Source organism: Chlorocebus sabaeus, chromosome 20 (assembly GCF_047675955.1).
Source record: "Chlorocebus sabaeus isolate Y175 chromosome 20, mChlSab1.0.hap1, whole genome shotgun sequence".
Lineage (NCBI taxonomy): Eukaryota > Metazoa > Chordata > Mammalia > Primates > Cercopithecidae > Chlorocebus > Chlorocebus sabaeus.
Window position 1 is genome coordinate 52,683,877 of NC_132923.1, and position 27,397 is coordinate 52,711,273.

General features: G+C 32.9%; 1 protein-coding gene across 19 annotated transcripts in view; it reads right to left on the reverse strand.

The window, feature by feature from the left end:
* Positions 1 to 27,397, reverse strand: part of PRKACB (protein kinase cAMP-activated catalytic subunit beta) — a 167,825-nt gene that overhangs the window by 62,402 nt on the left and 78,026 nt on the right. For 3 of the 19 annotated variants that reach the window (XM_007978147.3, XM_073007160.1, XM_073007159.1), the window contains exon 1: positions 26,505 to 26,907. The exons of 4 other annotated variants lie outside the window; for them this stretch is intronic. In XM_007978147.3, the coding sequence (XP_007976338.1) occupies positions 26,505 to 26,691 (187 nt within the window). In that variant the 5' untranslated portion in view covers positions 26,692 to 26,907. Of the gene's footprint in view, positions 1 to 7,379; positions 7,908 to 7,970; positions 9,676 to 26,504; positions 26,908 to 27,397 lie in introns of those variants that run through there. 12 more of the 19 variants (XM_073007169.1, XM_073007167.1, XM_073007164.1 and 9 more) reach the window with 10 other exon arrangements.

Consider the following 27,397-nt stretch of genomic DNA (forward strand, 5'->3'; position numbering starts at 1 on the left):
GAAGTATATTTTACTTCCTTAATTGTTCAATAAAGCTTTTTCCTGTAGGAGTATTATATCTACTACAATCATACGTCAAGGATTTTCCAGAAAGGCCTGAATTCAAATATTTTGTCTTGTTACCCAACAATATAGAGTTAAGAATGGATTCCTAGATGATAAGGAATGCACAGTATCAACTTTGGCAGTAACAAATGGCTCAATAAATGGTAGCATCAATTTATTGTTCCACCATATCCTTGATGCCCTATATCCACAACAAAATTTGTTAATGTTGGACTTTCCATTTTTTGCTAATCTAATGAGTATAAAAAATCATATCTTATTGTTAAAGATTAGGTAAATATCCCTCGGTAGAATTCTATACTTTTTCCCTTAAAGGTCTTATTACACTTTTATTAGATTTATACCTAGGTTATTTAGCACTTTGGTTGCTATTGTAAAAGGTAGATTTTTAAAAATTACCTTTTTTGTTTGTTGCTGATGTATAGAACATAGCTGATGTTTATATATTGATTTTGTTTTTTATGTCTGGCAATCTTGCCAGACTCTTATCAATTCTGAAATCACATTGGTAGATTCACTGGAGTCTTCTATGTAACCAATCACAAATCATTTGTGAATAATGACAATTTGGCTCTGTCCATGTTTTTCTTGTTTTACTGCTCGGGTTATGACTAACAGTGCAATGATGTACAGAAAAAATGGCAGTGGGCATCCTTTTCCTATTCCCAACTTCAGAGAAAATGTATCTAACTAATTTTCTTTTCCTATACTCGACTTGTAAAACTATCCTAGAATCAATAAACGAATTTAAGAGTGTTTTCTCTTTTTCAATGCACTGGAAAATTTCATACAAGATTGAAATTTTTGTTCTTTGAATGTTTCCTAAAACTTGTATGTAAAACTCTCCAGTCCTAATTTTGTTAAGTTCTGAATAAAGTTTCTGTGATTCAATTTTTAAAATAGGTATAGTTCTAATTAGTCCTTTAAAATATTTTTCCATAAACTAATCTTCGATTCTCATGTATCTTTATTTTCTATTCTACCCACTGATCTTTGCTCATGTCTTTATTAGTTTCTTTCTTGTTTTGATTAACCATGTGGCTTTTTAAACTTGTTTTCTTATATCATGAATGTCTTTCTTTTTCCTAATTTAAGCACTTAAAATTTAATTCTATATCCACTTTGGCTGCACCCCACAAGTTCTGATACATAGTTACACCTTAAATTTACCAGTTAATTCTTTGGTAAGTTATTTAAAATTTTTAAATCTCCAAATGTATATATTTGTGTGATTTTTTAAAAGTTTTTTATTACTGATTGAACTTAATTACCTTGTGGTAATTAAGTAATTAAGAATTGATATACTGTAGCCTGTATATCAATTATTTGAAACTTGTTGAATACGTTTAGTCATATGATTAATTTTGTAAGTGTTCTACATATTCCTGTGTATTCTTGAATTACTGGGTAAGAATTCTCTATCTATATCTATAAAATTTCTCCTACATAGATCAATTTTGTTTTGTATATTTTAAGGCTCTGTTAGAATTATATACATTTTTTCCCTCATATTTATTTTTATGTCACTAATTTAATATAGTAGAGATATGTGATAATTTTACTACGTCTGCTGACATTATTAGCAGGTTCTAATCCTGTTGTATCTAAATATCATTTGCAGTATGTGTGTAAGTGTGTGTGTGTGTGTGTGTGTGTCTATTTTTGTTTCTGGATTGTGAACACAAAGTTCAGTGGGGCTTTATCTGCGAGAAACCTGCAGGTCTTGGTCTGAGGATGTGTCCCAGTAAAGGGTTTTGTATTAGCTTCTGCCTGGTACAGAGTATATGTTACAAGCCTGCAACTCTTCTGGTAATGTATTTTATTGGTGGTTCCTAGACCACACAATTAATACAGATTAAAAACTGAAACGTGCTTGAGAGGAGGCAGGTGATTAAAAATTCTCAGGAGAGGCATCCTACACATGCACACACATCCCTCCCCTGCTCCCAGGAACCCAAGCCAAGAAACACAAGCTTCCTTATTTTCTCCTTTTGTCAGTGGAGAGGTTTTACTTTCTAATCTAAGCTTTCACTGAGGTTATGATCCTTGCAGGATCCCAGCTTTAAAAAGGGTGCTAAGAAATCCTAAACCGCATACATTAAACAACCTGTCTTCCATCTCTGTGAGGCCATTTTAAACGAAAGCCCCACCAAGTCTAAAAATGTCCTCAGGGCAGTTGAAGTATGCCCTGTTGAAGTACAGCTCCGGTTTTCATTTACCACTTCAATTTTTGCACTTCGGGAATTTATTTTAATTCTAATTAAATTAGAATTCACTTAAAGAGTAAATTCAGGTATTCATTTAAAAGGGCACTTGTTACAGTTTATTCAGCATTTCAAGGTGCTGTTGATCTTCAATAATTTCTGCCTGAAAAGATTTTTAAGTTATCTAGTCTCCAATTTTGGATTTTTTTTCTTTATAGGACAAGCTTCATGTTAAGATTGTAAGATAAAAAGACACCAGAATGTTTATGGATTTCATTTTTTTAATGCTGGAAATTCCAAATACTCACCAGGATATATTTAGGTACTGACATCTTTGTTAATCTTGTCAAAGCAAAATGAGGTCTTTCAATTTACAGATTCAGGTTTTTCTTTAACTAACGAGTTTTCCTGAATCATATTTTTTTATTATTGCTTCTGTTCTATAAATCATATCTGTTCTGTTCTGTTGGAATGCTATCCATTCAATTTGTAAAATGTCTTTTTATTTTCTTTTTAAATTTTTTGTCCTGCTTTTATTTAACATACTTTTCATCTTATAATTTTTATCTTGTCCATTTCCTCTACATTCTATTAGGGTCTATCTGGATAGATCTTCACATTATTAATTTACTTTTCTGCAGTGATTATTCTGCTTTTTACTGCCTCTAATGCAGCTTTATATTCTGAAAATGCCAGGTTTATTTTCTTATAACTTCTCCATATCACATCATTATGCTTCTTTTCCATTCCTGCCTCTCAGCCAGTAATCTTTTCATTCTAGGTTCTTGTTTTATCTTTGTTTCATGTCTTAGTTCACTAACTCCATACTCACTTAAAATTTTAAGAATTAACACAGATGGAATCTATAACTTTTTGTGTTATACTCTCCTGCACAAATATTTTCTAAATATAAGTTCATTCTCTACCTCTTGAAGACTGTGACTTTATCGTTTTACGGTGTATAACCTCTTTTATAGGTTCTGCATTGTTGCTTTTCTTGTTTATTCATTCATGAACAATTATAAGCTTTTCAAAACTTTACAAATGCCCCAAATAAGGTAAGTGTTTTTTCTTTGGCCCATCTCACTTCCTATTTAGGTGCTGTTAGACTAAACTCTTCACATCATTTAGTGTACACATATTTACATTATCAGTTAAGTCATCCAGTGACCTTCATAAATGGGAATGTGGCCAGGACTATAGGACTCCTTGCTGGTAGTGATGCCTTCTACGTTAGGAAAGAGCCTTCTGTATTTAAAGAGAGTCTACTTTTCAACTTGAAATGGCCTAATACATTCTTGGTTGTCCCATTATAGCTGTTTTAGAATGAAAGTAATGAGCAGTATTGGATCTTCCACTTACTTTCCTCATCCCTCCAAGTTAGTGAGGGTGAAACTATTGTTTATTTCTTTTCCATGAAGAAAAGCTACTCAAATTAAAACTGTTAATTAGACTTTGGAGTCTGATCATCAAAATCTTGTACATATTTCGGCAAATAACCATCTTTAATTTCAGAAATGATGTACTGCTTTCCCAATTTTCTTTTTCTTATAGGATTTTCAGTCAGAATCCAGAAAGGGAAATTAATGAAGTGTTGGTATTCAAGTCTGTATGGTGTTGTAATTCATAGCAGATTCATGCCTTCTTTTTCAGAGATTTGCCCTCAACTACAGCTGGGCCAGGGTTCTCACCCAGGATTTTGATATAATGATGCTAGTTATATCAATAAGCATATAAACTAGGAAAGCATGTAAATTTTGAAACTTTCAGATGACTAAGCTCCACTTTGCACAAGCATCAGAGAAACCTATTCACTACACAGTGAAGATAATAAAGCAAATACAAGGAAAAAAGTAAAGACATCATGTGATCTCAGAGAGAAAAACTGAGAAAGGTACTATTATGATTCTAATCAGCTTTCCAAATCAATTCTCCTCTTTGGGACAGCTCAACTCTACTTTTGCCTTTGAGCTCCATGACATACTCTGCATCCCAATACCAGTACCTTCTTCTGCTTAAGCTTATTTGAGCAAGTTGCTACATCCTCTAAACAAAAGGGCCTTACAATAGTTTGACTGATTTCTAGAGAGGTTCCTTTAGTATTTCTTTGTAGACCTTGTTTGCTTAACAAGAGCAAAAACTTCACAAAAAGGGTCTAAGAAAAACATTTAGAAAGTGAAGGCTCTTTTCACACTTATGACCAATTTTTTTAAATACTAGAAAGATAAAGGTACTGACTGGTACAACTTGGTTTCTTAAGCATTTTATATGACTTCATCCTACAAAGTTGATGAAGGAACAAGTAAATACTATGGTTACTGTATTTTTTGAACAAAAAAATCAAAACCCACACTGATATTTTTCATTGGCAATGTAAGGAAAGTGTTCAAGTATGTAAAAATGAATTATATTTAGTTTATCATTAATTCTATAAGTATTTATAGGGTTCCTTGCTGTGTTTGGCAAGGTACTGGGGTGACTACTAGAAACATACAATGAATAAGGCACTATCGTTGACTTGAGTTCAACATTTAGAGATTAGAAAGTGACACACAAATTTATAATTTCAATATAATACAATAACTGTTATAGTTTGTAAGTGTGCTTTGGGAGTACAGAGAAATCACCTAATTCTACAGGGTCAGTGTCGGAGATACTAACTGGTTTTCTGAATTTTTATGATAAAGACTATAAATATGGAAAGGTAGCAAGGAATTATATGTAATGTAGTATGGCTAGATCAAAACTTGCGAGAGAGATTTTGCAAATAAAACCAGAAAGGTAAGTCATTGATTGCATATGACCTAATAAGGAGTTTAACTTTTATTTTAAAGACAATAGGGAATAATTGAAAGTTTTCACGTTAGGTTAAAAAATGGGCATATTTGCATTTTAAAACTTTCAATGTGGAAAACGGCCTGGAAGATATAAAACTGGAAGCTGGGAGACCAGTGATGCAGTTATTGTAATAGGATTGAGAAGAGATCTAGAAGCCTTCCCAGAGTCAGTAAGACTGGAGAATATTGAGTGATTTCTGATGTAGAATCAATAGAACTTAATGACTGAGTTCATGTCTGAGGGTAAGAAACAACCTAGAAATGACCAAGGTTTCTGTTTTCACTTCCTGCATGGGCAGTGAGATCATTAACAGATATCAGAGTCAATAAAAATGGAGCAGATTTAGGGATGATAAAAGAAAATCCACTTTTGAAGTGAATGTTCAGGTAATGATTGAAACGTAGGCATGGATGAGATTTTTTGGAGAGAATGTAGCATCAAAAGAAGGCCAAAGATGGATTCTCAGAGAAAACCAACATTTAATTGGCAAAGGATAAAAGGAATAGCCTTATAACGAGAAAAGTACCACGTACACAAAAATACCACATGTGTAGTTGTAGACTTAGATTAAAAGGCCTAGCACTTGCTTATTTTTACAAATAAAACCACACTTCACTTTTAATTTTCCACATTTTGAAATGGCTAGGGCATTTAACCATTTATGACATGATTAAAATCAGTTGAAATTGGGCAATCTCGACAAAGTCAGAATGCCTAGCTGTGATTACTATGATTACTGTGGTATAAAATGGCTAGAAGAGAAGGCCAATATAATCAAATATATCAAATACTATCTATAATGCATAGCTTTTTAAAGAAAAATAAAGCAATAGTGAAGCAACATTTTTCTTCAGCTAAATCCAATCCATCCTGTTGTAAAACCACCAGAATACCACAGTGGTTACCTAAAGATTCTAGATTATATGCCAAATTTTCAAAGAGAAAATATACATTGATATATTGGCCTGATTCAAATAAAAATATGTATGATAACCAGGTATATTCAGTTTGATATCCATAGAAATCCTAAGGAATGCTATGTTGATTTTGTAATATTAGTTCAAATTTAGAAAAGCAGATCAGAAAGATCTATTTCAGTAACAGGAAAACAACAATCCAGTTAATTCTTAATATTTTACATGTTAAAATGTCCCTTTAATACCTAGTATTATTCTATAAACAAATATATAACAATGTTTAAGATATATTGTACTGCAGCAGGATAAAGAATGATTATTGGTTATAATGAGGTGATCTCCAGTTATGAAAGAAAAGGTTCATCAATTTTGAATTCTATCATTATACAGCAAAAATCCACCTTTCAGTTTCTAAATTCCAATTCCAAATCTTTTAAATGCAAATTATAAGACTGTTATGTTATCAGAGAAACCATATTCTACTTCTCCTAAAAATATCTGAATCAAATGTTAACTTCCAAGCATCTTATTCTTTAGTTAAGCAAAAGATGCTAATGAATTATGCTCTAAGCAAATATTTTTCACTCTAACAACAGGATATCTATTTTTAGCTGCAGGTTTGGCTTGAAGTGACAGCTTTTACCCTGTGATAAACTGCAGTACATACTGTAGTATATTTTCTCAAAAAAACAGTTTTGGAAATATTTAGAAAAAATAAATCACATTACAATAAAAAAGAGACTAGTTGTCACAAGTGTACTTATTCTAAAAAACTATTTCCCCAAAAAACTGTTTATTAAACATTTTAACAAAACCTACAAAACCAAATACTCTAATTATTTCATCATTAAATCCTTATTTCTCAATAAATTTTAGGTAAAAACAACCAAGACATCAGCAAAATTTTGGCAGCATCTTATTTTCAAGATTACTATTTTAAAAATCTAATAAAAACAATCTAACAAAAATTAGCATTAGGATGACAAAGCTAATCAAAGGAGAGTTAAACTAATTATCTTCAGGATCAGATACTAAAAGAAAATCCTCTCTTATGGTTAGTCTATTTACTAATTTATAACACAATTAATAACAGTACCCAACAAATACAATAAATCGAACCATAAAAAATCAGAAACTGGTTATTGGTATTGATTATTAATAGTGACATTAATTGTTTACAGTTCTTACTGGTTTTTGAAGGCAATTTACTAAAATGCCTAAGTACAAAAGCATCACTGCAAAATATAATTCACAGTAGCTCTGGCTTTATAGCTGTCCCTTCAAAAATATTTTTTCCTCTTATAAATATATTTTTTAAAATAAACAGCTGCAGAGTCTCAGAGAGCATACTTACCACTCATGATGAAAAGCAACCTTTCCAAAACATATTGCTCAAAACAACAATCCAACAGCAAAGGGAGTTATGCTAATCTCTAGAGGGAGAAGAACCGATGGTGTAAACACACACACTGGAGCACGCAGCACACAGAAAACGAAAAGAGCTTTCTTTTGTTTTAAAAAGAGAAGCCCCTAGAAACAAAGCATAACTGCCTAGCATGAGATATCACTAGTAAACATCAGATTAATGCCAAAGATGTCTATAACTAGATTGAATTTCTTTCAAGCTAGTTATCCCAGCCTCCTTCATATACCACTAGAACAACTCAAAATGGCAGGGAGAAAATGTTCGAACCAGGATGTATAAGATGTTCTCAATTATATCAGCATGAGTTGTTACCACGGCAACATTAGACCAGAATTATCAGTTCACTTGTATCCAAGGCGTAGCTTTTCTAAAGCTTTAATCAACCAGACAAATAAAATACCTTTTTATTTTAGAGCCACATGATTTTAAATTACCATATTCCTTAAATTTAAGCACTAATCTACGCTTTTTACATCTTTCAAAGATAGGAAAAAATCACTGTTTTCTTCAAATACTCACACAATCCCATGTTGAACCTGGCAAGGAGCAAACAGCAGAATGATTGCACCTAAACGTCTTTCAATTACACCAGCTCTTACTGCTAGCTGTGGACCTCGCTGATATTAAAATGCTGTGTGCTGTTGCTAGTGACTATTGGCGATGAATCTTATTGCCCAGATCGCTGATAGCTTTCATTTTTCATGAGCCAGAAAGCTATACTGCAGCACAAATGTTAACCATTTAAACATTCTGTGTTATGGAAGAGACAGGATATAATACTATATACATATATGTATATCTGCATTTTTAAAGGAGAATCATAGATAACTTATTTGTAAACTTCCATTAAATTCAGCATTACAAACAGTGTCAGATGCCATCCATGTGGTATTCAAAAGAAAATACTACACAAAAAAGTTACTGGCAATTATTGCAGAAATGTAAAATTCCTCATATCAAATAGGACTCAGATGACAGATTGTATAGCAAGGTGGGCTGACTGGGTAGCATGGCGAACAGATTGTTCTGATTACCAGAGATCCAAAATTTGTACCAAAATGGTACAAAGAATCTATAGAATGGTTCCTTGATAAGTAGAACTTCAGCATGTGAACTTGCCATTTTAACAGTTGCCATGTGAAGCAGGACTTGGTGATGTGGAAGTAAGTCAGGAAATCTCCCCAAGAAACAACTATGAAGCTGGACAGAATTATCAAAAACAATGATTTCATGGCTCTGGAAATTGAGCAGTCATAAACAACAAATTAAGAAACATTTATTTGTGAGGAACCACTGAACTCTGCCTAAAAACAGTGGGAGTCAGAGATGTTCTTGCCTGGGGCTGCTCCCACTCCTTTATAGCTCAGTCAGGACAGTACTTCTACCAGGGTAGGGCTGGTCATAAAAACTAGCAGCTTCACTTCTGGAAGGGGCTGACATGAGAAGGGGCTGATTTGATTTGGAGTGGAGGCCAAAAAACCCATTAGTGATACTGTCCACGAAGAATGCAAACTGAAAGAAATTAATAAGGAAAGTGCCCTGCTCTACAAGTCTAAGGCTATGGCCCTGGTAGGGCTAAGCAGCACATTGGTGGTAGAGCAAGAAACATAACAGGGTAAATTAAGATGAGACAGGCAGACAGAGGCTATGTACATTCACCAGGCTACCCAGTCTGCCCACCTTACTGTATACAATCTGACTGGGAGGTAATGATGCGCACAAAGGAGATGAAAGAGGGCCCAGTCGAAAGTTAAAGCTGGTACAGACTTCCAAACTGCCTAAATATTGCACGTGCTCCTCAATTCCCACACAGTTCCATAAGCACTGGCTGGGCCCAGTGTTTGAGTGCAACCTCTGATCAATCATTAAATAACAATTAAGCTACAGAGACACAGGACAATCTCTAGGAAACCAGGTTACAAAGTAAAAATTAGAATAAGAAAAAAAACTAAGCAGAGAAATCAGCAGTCACATATCATGAGGGATATAGATTCCATAGATTAAGACAAAGGAAGTTATTAATAAAAAAATAAACAAAACCAACCCTCAGGGAAAAAAATAGTCAAAATTCAGAGCTACTATCACATGTTACTTTAAAAAACACATTTTTGACAACAACTTGTGTGATCCACAATGAGGAAAAAAAGCAGTCAATAAAAAATGTCCCTGAATGGGCCCAGGTGTAGAATTTAGCAGACAAAGGCTTTAAAGACTTTAAAATAGCTATTATAAATATATGAAAATAATTAAAAGAAAACTATGTTAAATACCTAAAGGAAAACATGACAGTAATGAACAACATATAGAAACTTTCAATACAGAAAGAAAAACTACTTAAAAATAAAAAGTGCAGATTTGAAAAGTATAATTAACTGAAATTTTAAAACTCAGTATAGTAAGCACAACAGTAGATTTAAAAGAGCAAAAGATCAAATCAGTGAACTGGAAGATAGATCAATAGAAATCATCCAGTTGGAAGGACACAGAGAGAAAAAGACAGGAGGAAAGTGGACAGAGCCTGAGAAATTTATGGGATGTCAAGTGAACCAACATACTTCTCATGGGAATTAGAAAAAAAGGAGAGAGACAAAGGGTGATGAGAAAACACTTGAAGGAATAATGGCTGAAAATGTCCCAATTTGATGGAAAACAGTAACTTATGGATCCAAGAAGCTCAGCCAATGCCAACTAGAATAAAACCCAAAAGATCCACACTTAGACACATCATAGTCAAATTGTTGAAAGATAAGGAGAAAAGTCATGAAAGCAGCAAGAGAAAAATGACAAATCATGTCCAGGGGAAAAAGAATATGATTAATGACTTCTCATTAGAAATAAGAAGGGCCAGAAGGTAGACAAATGAAGTGCTAAAAGAAACAAGAAAGCAAACTCGTCCACCAACATTTCTCTATCCAGGAAAATTATCTCCAAAAATAAAGGTAAAATGAAACATTCCCAGACAAAAAACTGAGGATATTTGTTGTAAGCAGAAATACCTAATGAAGTCCTTAAAGCTGAGAGAAAATAACACTAGACAGTAGCTCAAATTGACAGAAACAAATGAAGAGCACTAAAAATGGTAAATATATAAATAAAAGGCTATATAAATACAAAATTTTTCTGTTATCTCCTGATTTCTTTAAGAGACTTAAAGTTGTATGAGGCAATAATTACAACATTACATTGCTGTGTTTATAAAATATCTAAATATATGTGTAAAAACACAAATTTGGAAAACAAATGAAGCTATATTGGATCAAAGCAGTTCTATTCCACTAGAATTAAGTCAGTACTATCCTGAAGTAGACTATGACGAGATAAAATGTGTATTATAATCCCTACAGCAGATATTAAGAAAATGCTTTTAAATTTTATTTTTAAAAATCAAAACAGAATAATAAAATGTCACACTACATATATATAATAGAAAAGAAGGTGGTAGAAAGGGAAAAGAGGAACAAGAAAAACTATGAGACAGAAAACAGTAAAATGGAAGATACAAATCCAACCATATCAATAATTACATTAACTATGAATGGAAGAAACACAAATCAAAAGGTAGAAATCAGATGGGATAAAAATCAAGGTCAAACTATATAACATCTATAAGAGACACATTTTAGATTCATAGATATAAATAGGCTAAAGTAAAAGGAGAAAAACAAGATTCATCATGCAAACAGTAACCACGAGACAGTTGGAATGCCTATATCAATATTAGACAAAATAGACTTTAAGTCAAGAAAAATTGTGAGACAAAAAGGACAGTCATAATGATAAAAGGTCAATACATCTGAAAAATGTGGCAATTAGAAATGCATATGCATTGAACAGAAGAGCCCCCACAGTACTAAAATAAAAATGGACAGAATTGATGGAGAAAAAAATTTAATACTAATAGTTGGGGATTTCCATACTTCTCGCTCAATAACTGATGGAAAAACTAGACAGGAAATTGGAAAAGAGACAACCAACTTAAATAACACCATCAAAAAAATCTAGACATTTATAAAATACAGCATTTAACATCAGCAGAATACACATTCTTTTCAAGCACACATGGATATTCTACACATTAAGCAAATGCTAGAAAATACAGTGTCTCAATTAATTTGAAGGGTTTGCTAAATCTTTCAAAATATATTCTATAATCACAACAGAATTAAGTTAGAAATAAAAACAGAGAGAAATTTTAGAAATCTCCAAATATTTAGATATTAAATCACAAAGATATTCCAAGAGAAATTAGAAAATATTTTGAGGTAAATGAAAATAAACTACAGCATATCTACATTTTTTGGATGTAGATAAAGCAGGGCTCAGGAAAAAATTCATAGCTTTAACCATTAGAGTAAAAAAGAATATAAGTTCCAAATCAGTAACTTAAGCTTCATATATAGAGAGATTATTATATATTATAGTGGTATCATATTACATACAATATATTCAGCAAAATATATAGAAAAACAGTAGATAAAAATGAATGAAACCAAAAGTCTTATTGACAAAACTTTCACTAGACTGACCAAATATCAAAACAAAATAAATAAAAAGGAAACAGAGAAGATATTAATTATATAAATCAGTAATGAAACTATGAAATCACCACTGATGCTAGATAAATTAAAAGGATTATAAAGGAATACTACAAACAACTTTATCCCAATCATATAAAACAACAGGTGAAATGGAAAAACTGTTAGGCACAAATTACCAACACTAACTAAAGAAGAAATAGAAAATGTAAATAAACCTGTAACACAAACACTGAATTAGTAACTAAATTTTTTCCCACAAAGAAAAGCTCAAGTCGAGATGGCTTCACTGGTTAATTATATGAAGCCTTCAAAGATAATACCAACTCTACACAAACTCTTTCAGAATTCAGAAGTGGCGGGAACACTTCCCAACTCATTCTAAGAGGCCTAATATCAAAGTTAGGCAAAGATCAAAAGAAAACCACAGACCAATATACATTGCAAACATTGATGCAAAAACCTTTGTCAAAATGCTAGCAAACTTAATCTAGCAGCATATACAGTGGATCATACACAATGATCATGTGGGATTTATTCCATGAAAGGTAAGGTTGGTTCAACATTGAAAATCAATTAATGAACTACATTATATTAATAAAGTATAAAACCAAATAATCATCTCAATACATGCAGAAGAAGCACTCTACAAAATCCAACAGCCATGAGAAAACCTCTCAAAAACCAGGACGAGAAAGGAACTTCCTCAAACTGATAAAGGACATGTGGGGCAGGCGAAACTCTATACTTACGTCATATTTAATGATGAAAGATGGAATGCTTTCCCCTTAAGATAGGGCATAAGGCATTCACCACTTCCACACATCTTTGTACTGGGAAATTTAGCCAGTGCAAAGAGGCAAGAAAATAGATATTAAAGGATAAAGAAGAAATAAAACTGTCTTTATTTGCAGATGAAATTATTCTATATGTAGAAAATTATAAGAAATCTATAAAGAAACTACTAGAACCAAAAATTGAGTTTAGCAACATCATAGGACGATATAAGATCAATATAAAAATCAATAACATTTGTATATACTGGCAACAAACAATCCAAATGTGAAATTAAGACATGGCTCCATTCACATATCAACAGAAATAAAATACTTAGAAATCATTTTTACAAGACTTGAACACTAAAGAAATTAAAGAATATGTAAATAAATGGAGAGACATTTCAAGTTCATGGATTCCAAGATTCAATGTTGTTAAAATAACAATTCTCTACAAGTTAATCCATGGACTAAATATATAATCTCTATGAAAATCTAATAAAGCTTTTCTTTAGAAACTGACAAACTGATCCAAAAATTTACATGAAAATGCAAAGGACCCCAAAATAGACAAAACAATTTTGATAAAAGAACAAAGTTGGAAGACTTACATTACTTGATTTCAAAACTTACCTTAAAGTTACAGTAATCAAGACAGTGTAGGATAGGAATAAGGACAGACATGTAGTTCACTGGGACAGAATTGAGAATTCAGAAATGAACCCTTTCATTTATGGTCAACTGATTTTTGAGAAAGATGCCAAGATAATTAAATAGAGAAAGGAAATTCTTTTTGACAAGTAGTGCAGTAAAAATGGATATACATACTGAAAAAAAGAACTTCAATTCATACTTCACACCATATATAAAAATTAACTCAAAAAACAGACTTTTAGAAGGAAGTACAGATTGAAAATCTTCATTACTTTGGGTTAGATACAAATTTCTTAAGGTCTGGTACCAAAGGTACAATCCCAAAAGGAAAAAATGATAAATTTGACTTCACTAAAATTACAAATTTTGCTCTTCAAATACATTATTTTTTTAAATGACAACATAAGATGGACTAGAAGGAAATATTTGAAATTTATATTTATGGAAAAGAACTTAGTTCAGAATATACAAAGAATTCTTGAGACTTCATAATAAGAAGAAAAACAACTCAATTTTGAAAGCGGGAAGATTTGAAAATACATTTCTCCAAGGTACATACACAAATGGGTTATAAAAATTTGAAAATATGCTCAACATCATAAAGTTATTAGGGAAATACAAAATGAAACAATTGTGAACAATGGATTCACACCCACGTAATGGCCATAAGCAAAATGATTGATGAGCTGGGTACGGTGGCTCATGCCTGTAATCTCAGCACTTGGGAGGCTGAGGCAGGCGGATCACTTGAGGTCAGGAGCTCAAGCCCAGCCTGACCAACATAGTAAAACCCCATCTGTACCAAAAACACATGCCCGTAATGCCAGCTACTCAGGAGACTAAGACAGGAGAATCGCCACTGCACTCCAGCCTGGGTGACAGAGTGAGACTTAAAAAAAAAAAAAAAAAGAAAGAAAGAAAGACTGATGATACCAAGTGTTGATGAGCATGTGAAAACCTGGAACCCTCTTACATTACTGGTGAAAACACAAAATGGTACCACCACTTTGAGAAACAATTTGGCAATTTCTTTAAAACATAAATTTACCATATGACCTAGAAATTCTATTTCTAGATATCTACCCAAGAGCAATAAAAATATGTTCACACAGACTTGTTTTCAAATATTTATAGCAACATTATCCAAATAGCCAAAAACAAACTAATTCTGATGTGCATCAATTGCAGAATGGATAAACAAAATGTATTATATCCATACAACATATTATAAATCAACAATAAATTGGAAACAACTATTAATATATTCTATAACATGGATGAAACTCAAAAATATTATTCTAGTGAAAGAAGCCAAAAGCAAAAGATTACATATTATGTAATTCCATTTATATATAACATCCAGAAATGAAAATCTATAGAGATAGAAAGCAGATCAGTGTTTATCTGAGCTTGAAGTGAGAGTGGGGATTGACTGGATATGGGTAACAAAAGAACTTTGTGGGTGATGTAAATATCCTAAAACTGATTTGTGCTGATAGTTGTGCAAATCCTTAAATTTACTAATTAATGCGGAATTATACACCTAACGAGGGATTTGTATGGTTATGAAAACATACCTCAATTTAAAAAAAAAAAAAAAAAAGCTGACAAATGCTTCTCTACCAGGGAAAAAACAATTGGCTTGAAACAGATCTTTGCTGTGGGAAGAATCATTTCAATGGACAATTTAATTATGCAAATGTAAGGCTGGTAGGCATCCATTACCTTGGGGGAATGATTTAACAAAATCTTTTGAGGCTTCGTAAGGGCCATGCCTTCTCAATACTCTGTGGTAAACAGAGATAATTAAAGGAAAGAAGGTAAATAGATCTGCATTAAAAAACAAAACACGAATTCTGAAAGGGATTAACTCCTAGACTCCATCCTCTCTGAGGTTCAGAATTACAAAACTCTCTTTCATAGATTTTAGTGATAGGTCTGTGGCTCACGAGTAGGAATATACGCTTAAGGAGGCTTTATCAAAGAGGAAAGGATAATCTGGGTTGGTGATTCAGGCTGAAAAGCAGAGACATTGTAGGCTAAATCCAAGTGGCTACAGAGGCCAGACAGGTAAAGCAACAGAAATAGTGAATGCTGGAGCAAATCAGATAGAGTCTATCTGATTAAACAGGACAATTACTCAGTGCAATTCATTTTTTCTCATGAGAGAATAAGAGGCCACTGAAATCAGTTTCTCCAATGGTTCAAGCATATGAAAGTCCAGATATTTATATGAATCTCTTGATTTGAAATTATGGTATATTTTTATATGATATAAAATTCAACTATTTTTAAAAATATCATGAGAACTAAACAAAACATATCTGCAAATTGCATCTGGCTCACAGACCACTGGTTTGCTATCCCTGGACTAGATTTCAAGAAAGAAAGGCTAATTTTGGTTCAGTGTGGAGATGGGCTGAAAGTACCTTCTCACACATCCAATTTGGCAAGGAAGCCAAGATGACTAAGCATATGAGTATAAATTAAGGAAATGAAATCCTTTGACATAACCTTTGAATGAACATAATACTGAAGAATGAATCATCCTGTCATTAAGAACCATTGAGGTCTCGGCAAGGACCAGTGGCATCACATCAACAAGACAAGGTACATAAAATTTGTTGGGGCCACTTTTAAATTATGAAACAACGTAGCAGTGGTAAAATCAACAGCTGCTAAAAATGCTATCACTAGCTTATATGTTCATGCTTGTAATCCCAGCACTTTAGGAGGCCAACACAGGAGACTGCTTGACCCCAGGAGAAAAGAACAGCCTGAACAACACAGCAAGATCTCATCTCTACAAAAAATAAACTTTAAAAAAATTAGCCTAGCACAGTGGAATGCATCTATATTCCCAGCTATTTGGGAGGCTGAGGTAGGAGAATAGCTTGAGCCCAGGAGAACAAAGCTGCAGTGAGCCATGATCGCACCACTACTCTCCAGCCTGGGCAACACAGCAAGACCCTGTCTCCAAATAATAAAAATAAAAATCCCCATCACTTTCTTCAACTAACTTTTGAACAGCAAATTAGTCTCCTTGGAATGAGTAAACTCCTAGGAGTATAGCAATACTTGAAGCAGCTGAATGAAGCCTCTAAGAAAGGACCTCCTTGTGTTGGTGATTAAACTGAATATTTAAAAGAAGACAACTTATTTGTCTCTCAACTGAGCCATACTTGTTAAATAACAATAATGAAACACCAGAGCTGAAAGCAACCATGGTTTCAGGACATGAAAGTAATATTCAACCTCTCAGACATATATCATTCTTCCTGTTCAACTTATTACTTCTTTCTGAATGACATTTTATTTTCAAAGTTCTTTGTCTCTCAGATCATCTGCTACTACTCAGTGACCAATTTTTAAAAGTGGAAAAAGTTTTTGTTCAAGATTGCTTAGGCTATTAGGGTCTTTTGTGTTTCTACACAAGTTTTAGGATGGTTTTTCCTATTTTTGTGAAACTTGTCATTGAAACTTTGGAAGAGATGGCAGTTAATCTGTAGATCGCTTTGGGTACTAGGAGCATTTTAACAATATTAATTCTTCAGATCCACGAACATTAGATATCTCCATTCACTGTGTTTTCTTCACTTTTTCATAAATGTTTTATAGCTTTTAGTGTACAAATCTTTCACTTCTTTGGTTAAATTTATTCCTACGCATTTTTTTGTGATATTGTAAAAGAACTGCTTTCTTGATTTCTTTTTTCCAAAGTTCATTGTTAGTATGCAGAAACACTATTGATTTATGTATTTTAATTTTGTATCCTGCATCTTTATTGAATTTGTTAGTTTTAGCAGTTTTTTTGGTATAGACTTCAGGGTCTTTAATATATAAGATAATATCATGTGCACATGTAAAAGATTTTACTTCTTCCTTTCCAATTTAGATGCTATTTATTTATTTATTTATTTCTGAAATGCTCTGCATAGGACCTCCAGTATTATATTGAGTAGAAGTTATAACAGTGGGCATCTTTTCCCTTGTTCATGATCTTACAGGAAAAGCTTTCATCTTTTCACCACTATTAAGATGTTAGCTGTGGGCTTATCTTATGTAGCCTTTATTATGTGGAAGTACAGAATTTCCTTAACTAAAAAGTTTCCAATCATAAAAGAATGTTAAAGTTTCTCAAATGTTAAAGTTTTTCTGACTCTACTGAGATGATTATATAACTTTTACCCTTCATTCTGTTAATAGTGTATCACATATGTTGATTTGCATATGTTGAACCATCCTCGATTGTGGTATGTCATCCTTTAATGTGTTATTGAATTTAATTTGCTAGTATTTTGTTGAGAATTTTTGCATCTATGTTCATCAGGGATATTGGCCTATAATTTTCTTTTGCAGTGTCCTTGTCTGGCTTTGGTATCAGAGCAATGCTGCCCTGGTAAATGAGCTTGGAAGTATTCCCCCTTCTTCAATTATTTTGGGAGAGTTTCAGAAGGACTGACATTAATTCTTTCTTAAATGATAGAAATTCACCAGTGAAGAAATGAAGTACTACTACGTTTTATTTTGTTGGGGGGTTTTTTTGATTACTGATTCAAAGTCTTCATATTCCTTATTGGTTTGTTCATTGCATCAAACTAAAAGCTTTTGTGCAAAAAGAAAACAATCAACAGAGTGAAGAGACAACCTATACAACGAGAGAAAATACTTGCAAACCACACATCTAATAAGGAGTTAATATTCAAAATATGTAAGCAACTCAAACAATTCAACAGCAAGAAAACAAATACCCAATTTAAAAAATGGGCAGGTGACTTGAATAGGCACTTCTCAAAAGCAGACATAAAAATGGTCAATGGGTATATGAAAAATACTCAACATCACTAATCATGAGGGTAATGAAAATTAAAACCACAATGGGCTATTACCTCACATCTGTTAGAATGGCTATTATAAAAAAGACAAAAGATAATAAGTATTGGTTAAGATGTGGAGAAAAGAGAACCCTTGCACATTGTGGGTGACAATATACATTAGTACAGCCATTATGGAAAATGATATGAATGATCCTCAAAAAATTAAAAATGAACTATCATATATCCAGCAATCTTCTAAGTATGTTATCAAAAGGAAGAAATCAGCATGTCTAAGAGATATCTGTACTCCCATGTTCATTACAGCATTATTCACAAGATATGGCATCCATGTATGGTATTCTACGCAGTGGAATACACTAGCAACCTCAAGAAAGAAGGAAATTCTTTCATTTATGATAACACGAATGAACCTAGAGGACATTATATTAAGTGAAGTAAGGCAGACACAGAAAGACAAATACTGCCAATCTCACACATGTGGAATCTAAAAACATCAAAATCACAGAAGTGGAGAATAGAAAGCTGGTTGTCAGGGGCTGAAGGATGGGAGGGTTCAGGGAAGGAAGATTTAGGAGATGTTGGCTAAAGGGTACAAAATTTCAGTTGGACATAATGAATAAGTCCTGGAGATTCATCATATAGCATGGTAACTGCGGTTAATAATAATGCATTAATACAGGCACACCCCTCATTTTATTGCGTGTTGCTTTATTGCACTGAGCAGATATTGCACTTTTTACAAATTGAGGATTGGGGCAACCTTGTGTCAAGCAAATCTATTGGTGCCACTTTTCTTACAGCATGTTCTCACTTCATGTCTCTGTGTCACATTTTAATAATTCTCACAAGATTTCCTTTTTCATTATTATTATATCTGTTATGGTAATCTGTGTTCAGATGTTACTATTTTAACTGTTTTAGGGCACCACAAACTGCACCCATATAAAATGGTGAACTTAATTGAAAAGGGTTGTGTGTGCTCTGACTGCTCCACTCACCAGCTGGTCCCCCATTTCTCTCCCTCTCTTTGGGCCCTCCTATTCCCTGAGACAGAGCAATACCGAAATTACGCCGATTAATAACCTTACAATGGCCTCTTAGTGTTCAGATGAAAGGAAGAATTGCACATCTCTCACTTCAAATCAAAAGCTAGAAATGATTAAGCTTAGTAAGGATGGTATGTTGAAAGCTGAGACAGGCCAAAGGCTAGGCCTCTTGCACCAAACAGCCAAGCTAAGAATGCAAAAGAAAAAAGTTCTTGAAGGAAACTAAAAGTGCTGCTCCAGTGAACACACTAAAGATAAGAAGGCAAAACGGCCTTATTGTTGATTTAGAGAAAGTTGTGTGGTCTGGAAAGATCAAACCAGTAAGTATTTCCTTAAGCCAAAGCCTAATTAAGAACAAGGTCTTGATGCTCTTCAGTTCTATAAAGGCTAAGAGTGGTGAGAAAGTTGCAGAAGTCTGAAGCTAGCAGAAGTTGCTTCATGAGGTTTAAAGGAAAGAAGCCCTTTCTATAACATAAAAATACAAGGTGAAGCAGCAAGTGCTAATGGAGATGCTGCACCAGGTTATCCAGAAGATCTAGTTAAAATAATTGATGAAGGTGGCTAGACTAAATAACAGATTTTCAATGCAGACTTAACAGTGTTCTATTGGAAGAAGATGCCATCTAGAACTTTCCTATCTAGAGAGAAGGCAATGCCTGGCATCAAAGCTTCAAAGGACAGGCTATCACTCGGTAGGGGTTAATACATCTGGTGACTTCAAAGTGAAGCCAATATTCATTTACCATTCAGAAAGTCCTAGTGCCCTCAAGAACTATGCTAAATCTACTATACCTGTACTCTATAAATGGAATGTGAAAGGCTAGATGACAGCATATCTGTTTGCAGCATGGTTTACTATTTTAAGCCCACCATTGGGAACCACTCAGAAAAAGATTCCTTTTAAAATATTAGTGCTAACTGACAATGCACTTGATCACCCAAGAGCTCTGATGGAGATGTACAAGAAGATGAAAGTTGTTTTCATGCCTGATAACACAACAACCATTCTGCAGCCATGGATCAAGAAGTAATTGTGACTTTCAGGTCTTACTATTTAAGAAATATATTTTATAAGACTATAGGTGTCACAGATAGTGATTCCTCTGATGGATCTGGGCAAAGTAAATTGAAAACCTGAAAAGGAGTCACCATTCCAGATGCCATTAAGAACATTGTGATTTATAGGAGGAGGTGAGAATATCAACATTAACAGGAGTTTGGAAGAAGTTGTTTCCAACTCTCATAGATGAGTTTGAGTGGTTTAAAATTTCAGTGGAGAAAGTCACTGCAGATGTGATAACAATTATAAGATAACTGGAATTAAAAGTGGAGCCTGGAGATGTGACTGCAATGCTGCAATCTCATGATAAAACTATAACAGGTGAGGAGTTGCTTCTTGCAGATGAGCAAAGAAAGTAGTTTCTTGAAATGGAATCTATTTCTGGTAAAGATGCTGTGAAGATTATTGAAATGACACCTGAGAATTTAGAATATTATATCAACTTCATTGGTAAAGCAGTAACATAGTTTGAGAGAACTGACCTCAATTTTAAAAGAAGTTCTACTGTGGGTAAAATGCTACCAAAAACATCACATGCTACAGAGAAATCTTTTATGAAAAGAAGAGTCAGTCAAGTGTGTCACTTCGTTGTTGTCTTATTTTAAGAAATTGCCATTGCCATCCCAACCTTCAGTGACCAATACCTTGGTCAATCAGCAGTCAAACATCAAGGCAAGACACTCTGCCAGCAAAAAAAATTAGGAATCGCTGAAAGTTGAGATGATCTTTAGCATTTTTTCAGCAATAAAGTAATTTTAAATTAAGATATGTACTTTTAAAAAGATATAATGTTATTGCACACTGAAGAGACTATAAACATAATTTAAATGCACTGGGAAACCAAAAAATGTGTGTGACTTGCTTTACTGTGACTTTACCTGTATTGTGGTGGTCTGGAATTGGACCTGCAGTATCTCTGAGGTATGACTATACATGAAAATTGCTAAGAGATTCAATCTTGAATTTTTTGCCATGAAAAAGTAACTATGTGAGGTGGATATTAATTTGTTTTAGTTGTTTCACAATGTATACTTATATTGAACCATCATGTTGAAAAATGATAAATGTTAAATGAAATGAAAAATGTTACTAAATGAAAAATGTTACTAAACACTATGTATTGAAAGAGCCAAATTTTGGAGCTGGGCTGGGTGCGGTGGCTCAGGCCTGTATTCTCAGCACTTTGGGAGGCCAAGGCAGGCAGATCACTTGAGCTCAGGAGTTCAAGATCAGCCTGGGCAATATGGTGAAACCCCATCTCTACCAAAAATACAAAAAGTTAGCCAGGCATGGTGGCATGTGCCTGTAGTCCCAGCTACTCGAGAGACTGAGGTGGGAGGATCGCTTGAGCCTGGAGGCAGAGGCTGCAGTGAGTCGAGATCCCACCATGCACTCCAGCCTGGGTGACACAGTAAGACTCTGTTTAAAAAAAAAAAAAAAAATTGGAGCTGGTAGAAATTTGTGTGTCTATACACAAAATAGAGTATATATACAAAAATGGTAACAGTCATTATCTTTTGGCAGAATTTTTTTTTTTTTTTAAAACCCTTTTCTTTGTTTTTTTCCTATAGTATCAAAATTTTCTCCAGTGAAGATATACATTTGGAAATCATATTAAAATGTTATTAGGGAAAAAGTGCTTCTCACACCTTAATGCGCATATAAATCAGCCGGAAATCTTTTTAAAATGCTGATTCTGACTAAGTAGGTCTATAGGTGGGACCTGGGATTCTTCCTCCTAACAAGCTACCAGGAGATGCTAATAATGCTGGACAGGGACCACACCTTGAGTAGCAAGCTCTCTTCTAACTCTGTCATATGGCTATTTTTGCAAAGCACAGGCAAGTAAAAGCTTCTTGTTATGTTAGTACAGTTGGTATAGTACTTGCATTGCTATATGGCCCATGGAATCATTTCCTGATTTCAACATCATTTAATATTCCAACTACTTTAGTTTTACTATAAAGTCTGCTTGTTATTTAAGTTTTTATTAAAAATCATGATAAAAATGCACAGGTAACACTGAAAATTGGTATTTACTAGAGCCAGGTCAGCACTTCACTGCTTTTGGTTAATGGCCACAGGCTTTTAAAATAAATTGCAAAGATCACAATAGAACAAATTAGTAAGAAGCTCATTTGTGTAATACTGCAGTGATGTTTAATGTTAATTTAACAAATAACTCAAGATTTATTGAAAATTATGCTAGTAATACTGTAATAAACTGACAAGTTATTTGCCTTCAAGGAGTTAAAAATCAAATATAAGAGATACATAAGGATTAGTAGTAATACATTTTAAATACTATAAATAAACTACAAAAAAGTTAAGTATAAGATGATATAATAACATAAGGAAGAGTACAGACTCTAATAAGGATGAAGGATAGATGAATAGGATGCATTGGTGGTTTTGTTACAGAGATGATACCTGAGAGGACGCCTAAAGTATGGGCAAATCTCATCACTGGTAGATGTGAGGAAAGAGAATTCCAGACAGAAGCAGCATCTTGAACAAGCACTGTTGTAAAAGGAATCCATTATCTGACTATTCATTGCCATGTTGACTGTCATGTTAAAAGCGTTAGTTCTAAGTAAATGCCCAGCAAAAACGGAAGATGTACAGTAGCTATACACATTTCCCTGTAGTAAAGTAAGTTAACTTATCCTGTATCATGCTAGTTAAAATCTTTAGGCTCTTTTAACAAATGTTGCATTATATTATTTTCCACTTTAAAAACCTGCATTGGCTGCCCACTAATATCGTGTAGTACAACATTCTGGATGTCTAATAGAAAACTTTTAAAAATTAAATCCAGAAACTAATTTTCTAGACTATATCTTACTAAACCTTTTAAGTAAGTTCTAAATGTTCATATTTTCACATATTTGTGTGTTATTTTCTTAAAATAACCTTCTTCTCTAGGTCTCAAAATTCTATTAATTCTTTAATATTTTTGAAGGCCCCCATTTTCTCTTTAGTAACTTTTTTCTTACACTTAGCTTCCACAGTAAGCTTAGACATTTTAAAGCAACTATTTCATTATGCCTTGAATATTATATTATGTTTGCTTTTCCTGCTCTTCTTTATGAGGGTAAGAACTAGATCTTATTCTTCCTAGAATCTTGCTTACTTACTATGATATAGTAAATACTCAAAAGTTTTACCAAATGAGTAGAAATTGACTATTATCAAGAAGCTTATGGAATAGTTTCAAGTGGAAAAAGCTGATAAAAAGACAAGGTGGAAAGTCTTTTAGCTGAGAAGTTAAAATGATACAGATTCAATGGGCTAACAAATAGGAGGTAAACTGAGAGATTGTATAAAATTTGCAAAGGTAAAACTGACTAAAGTGGTCTACTGTAATCACTTTATAATTTTGCTTGAGGACATCCATAATCAAAATTGCTCATGTGTTTAATATCATATTTAAATCTAAGATTTACTCATATGGATTTGTATTTACAAGAGAAATAGCCTGTCAATTCACATAGGAAAAGAGAAAGAAAAAGTATTTGATGATATTGACCTATTTGCTTCTTATAATACTGCAGTTAGACCTTCATTAAGCCAGCATTGTATAACTCTACACATTTATGATCAAAGGAAGATTAAAAAGCTAACCATAATAAATTTGTTAGAAAGACAACTTAATGCATGTCAATGCTTTCATTCATTCTGAGTTGGAACAAAAAGCAGAATTCTTCCATGCTTTTCTTTGAACTTCATGTATTTATATGTGCATGCAATTAGCTCTTATATATTTATTTAATCAAACAGGAATTTCTGTTACTTAGTTTAATAGCAAAAGCTGAAACACCTGGAGACCACTATGTGACTTTTGTTCTGTGTTTCTTCCTATATATAATGTCACTGGACAAGAAAGAAACTTGGATTAAAGCTTGTTGAATTTCATGTCTCCTAAACTGGTAACTGATCTTTATACAATGGTTTATGAATTTTTTTGTAAATCGATATAGTTTCTATGCTTAGTTTATTTCATTATAAAAACACTTTAGGAACAAACATATTCAGTGTTTATCATCAGGAGATATTACATTCCCTTGTCAAACAAGTCATGTAAGTAAACTGCTTTAAGTAGCTTTGAAGAATGTGGTTCATATGTAACTTTGTACAGTCAGAACTCCTTCTATAACCCATTCATCAAATAAATAAAAATTGTGTTTTCACCACCAAAATAAACCTTGGAATTCTGAAATGATCGGATTCCTCTATTTCAGCTCTATCAGTGTTTTCTCCTCTACAACAACACATTTCATAATAGGAAATTATAGCTTTATGCTACCATACTCATCCTTACATATAAAATTATTATCTCTATTATGGTATTTGGGGATATAAAAAGGAAAGTCAAGTAGAGGAATAGTTAATTAATGAACATTCAGTTACTCTTTAAACTGAATAATGCATATTATTTGCAGCACTACGTGGTTTCTTACATCATGCATATTATTTGCAGCACTACGTGGTTTGTTCCTAATTTTATTTGTGTACAATGATCCTATTTGTTTTGACTTCACACACAAAAAACAAAAAAACAGAAGTTTATCCAATAGAAATCATGGCTCATGATACTATTTTTCATTACTAGATTTTAAAATATGTTTTAGAAAGCATCACAGGCCCCATACATTTAAAAAGTGAAAGTCTAGTTCAAACATAACTTTTAATTATTAAAAACCTCTAACATTCATTTATTTGAGACACTTTTACTAAACACCCACTATATGAGGACCAGGTATTAATGAAACTGAAATTAATTAAATTCTGTCTTCATTCCTCATTTAACTTTAAATTAAAGATATTTGAAATACATAAAAATAATTTCCAAAAGGATTTAGGAGACTGCAATTTAAAAGAATAGGGAAAGGACAACAATTAACAAGCTTTTGTTACATGGTAAAGTTTAATAATATACCACTATTTCAATATTCAACAGTTCATTAACTTGAAGATATATATTCATATTCCTCATCTATCAACTTGCTATACAGTAAAGACTATAAATAACCCAAAACCTTTTAAGTGGAAAAAAGGCAGAAATATATGTTTTCCTCAATCTCCCAAAAATAGTTTGAAGAATGTAAAAAAAATTTCTGATTCAGTAAAAAATTAATTCAAATAAGCTTCTATAACACTGTCAAGGTGCTGTATAAACCTAGGAGTAAATTCTGTAAGCCATTCTTGATTTTGCTGTTGTTGTTAAACTGAGTTTTCTTCCTTAACTGCTACCAAATACATAAACAGAAAGAGTCAAACCCTAGTGCTATTTGATGATCAAACAAACACACAAAGAGGGCAAAAGTTTCAAGGGTAATTCTATTGTTCCTCTAATTGGAGTCACAGAAATACCTTGAGGAGGGTCCAAGGTGAGATGTAGAATGGCAGCACTAGTATTGTTTGTATGTGCAATTTATCTTTTAGAGTGTATGGCACCAAAAATGGTTCCACAGCACCATTTTAGCAAAGTTGTAAGTCCAAACATTTTAACATGCCTAGAAAGAATGTGATTCATGCATAACCAAGTTTTCCCTGCATTTGAGTCATATGTATAAATAGCATAAAATGTAATTATAAAGTTTTTGATATCCATAAATGTTATAAGTGTAAGAATTTAGATAGAATAATTATGGTTTTATTTTAGAAATTCCTGTTTGTAAAACTGAAATAACTTTCACACATGCATTTAAAAATAAAAACACGGCAAACACAATAGAAATGTAATTATAAATTCAAGAGTCTTGTTGCCCCTTTCAAAGTTTAAAGCTTATAAATACAAGACATTTTAAGAAGTAAACAGATGGTTGTTTCTAAAACTTATTTCATTTTAATGTAAGAACAACAAAAAAAAGTACATTAGAAATGATGTAAGAATTTTACAGAAAACTTTGTCACTGATATTAAACTTAAATAGTCAAAAATAAAACCACATAATGAAAGCTGAATGATTCAGCTCAACTTATAATCAAGTTTTTATGGAACTCTTTCAACTTCATCTTGCAAAATGTCCTTGTGAAAATCAGAAAACGACAAACAAAAGAGGGTTCTTTACATTTGATCATAAAACTCCAATTACCATTTTAGTTGCTAGTTATAATGTATTATTTAAAAAACAAAACTTACTTGATCTGTCCCATAAGGCAGTATGTTCAGAGAAATGAAGGCTGTCATTTTCCAGAGCTGTTTTCTGATCATGTGCACTACCTTTAGAGTGTCTATGAAATAACCGGCTAGCAAAACCTTCCAATTTCTGAAGAGCTGTAGTTGTACCTGTATACTGGTTACAAGGTGGTTCTCTATAAGCTGCCATTCATGTGCACTTTACTTAATGTAACTGCAAATGTTTCCAGAAGGAGCTCACAACTTCTTACACAGAAGCTAAGAGCTATGCATGTGTCAAACTTCCTGTTTGCAGGGTATTCAAACCACTACTGCTGTTCTGTTTCCTGTTAATATAAAACAGCGCATTACTGAGCTTTTCTTAGCAACACTTTTCAGCTAGAGATGAGGATTTTAAAAACTTGCAATATCTGCCTAAAGGCTTTATGTTTGGTGTTTTAATATTAATATATAGGCTAATGAGAACATTAAATATAAAGCTTTATAAATATAGTAGGCTGAACATTTTTTAAATAAAAGAAAACTAGTTAAACATGTATGACAAGTCTATGCAAACAATTGAAGGCCAAGCCATCCTCCAAATACAACACGCTAAAGACAGGTTGTATTTTTTCTAGGAAATCAACTAATATACAGATTTTATGAATCCTTATAAGCAGCCAGCTTTTCATTAAAAAAAACTAGTATGATACGGGTATGACAAAACTCTTGCAAAACAAATTTATCACACATATAAATAAAACAATCTGAAATTGCACTTTAAAAAAATGGAATGTTTCTAATTCATTGATTTAGGCCTAATACATACAGGAACTACAGACACTTAGTATGTCAGTACTGGTTATCAAACTTATAATCTGATGACATATGTCTATTACCAGGGGGTGTATTTTAAA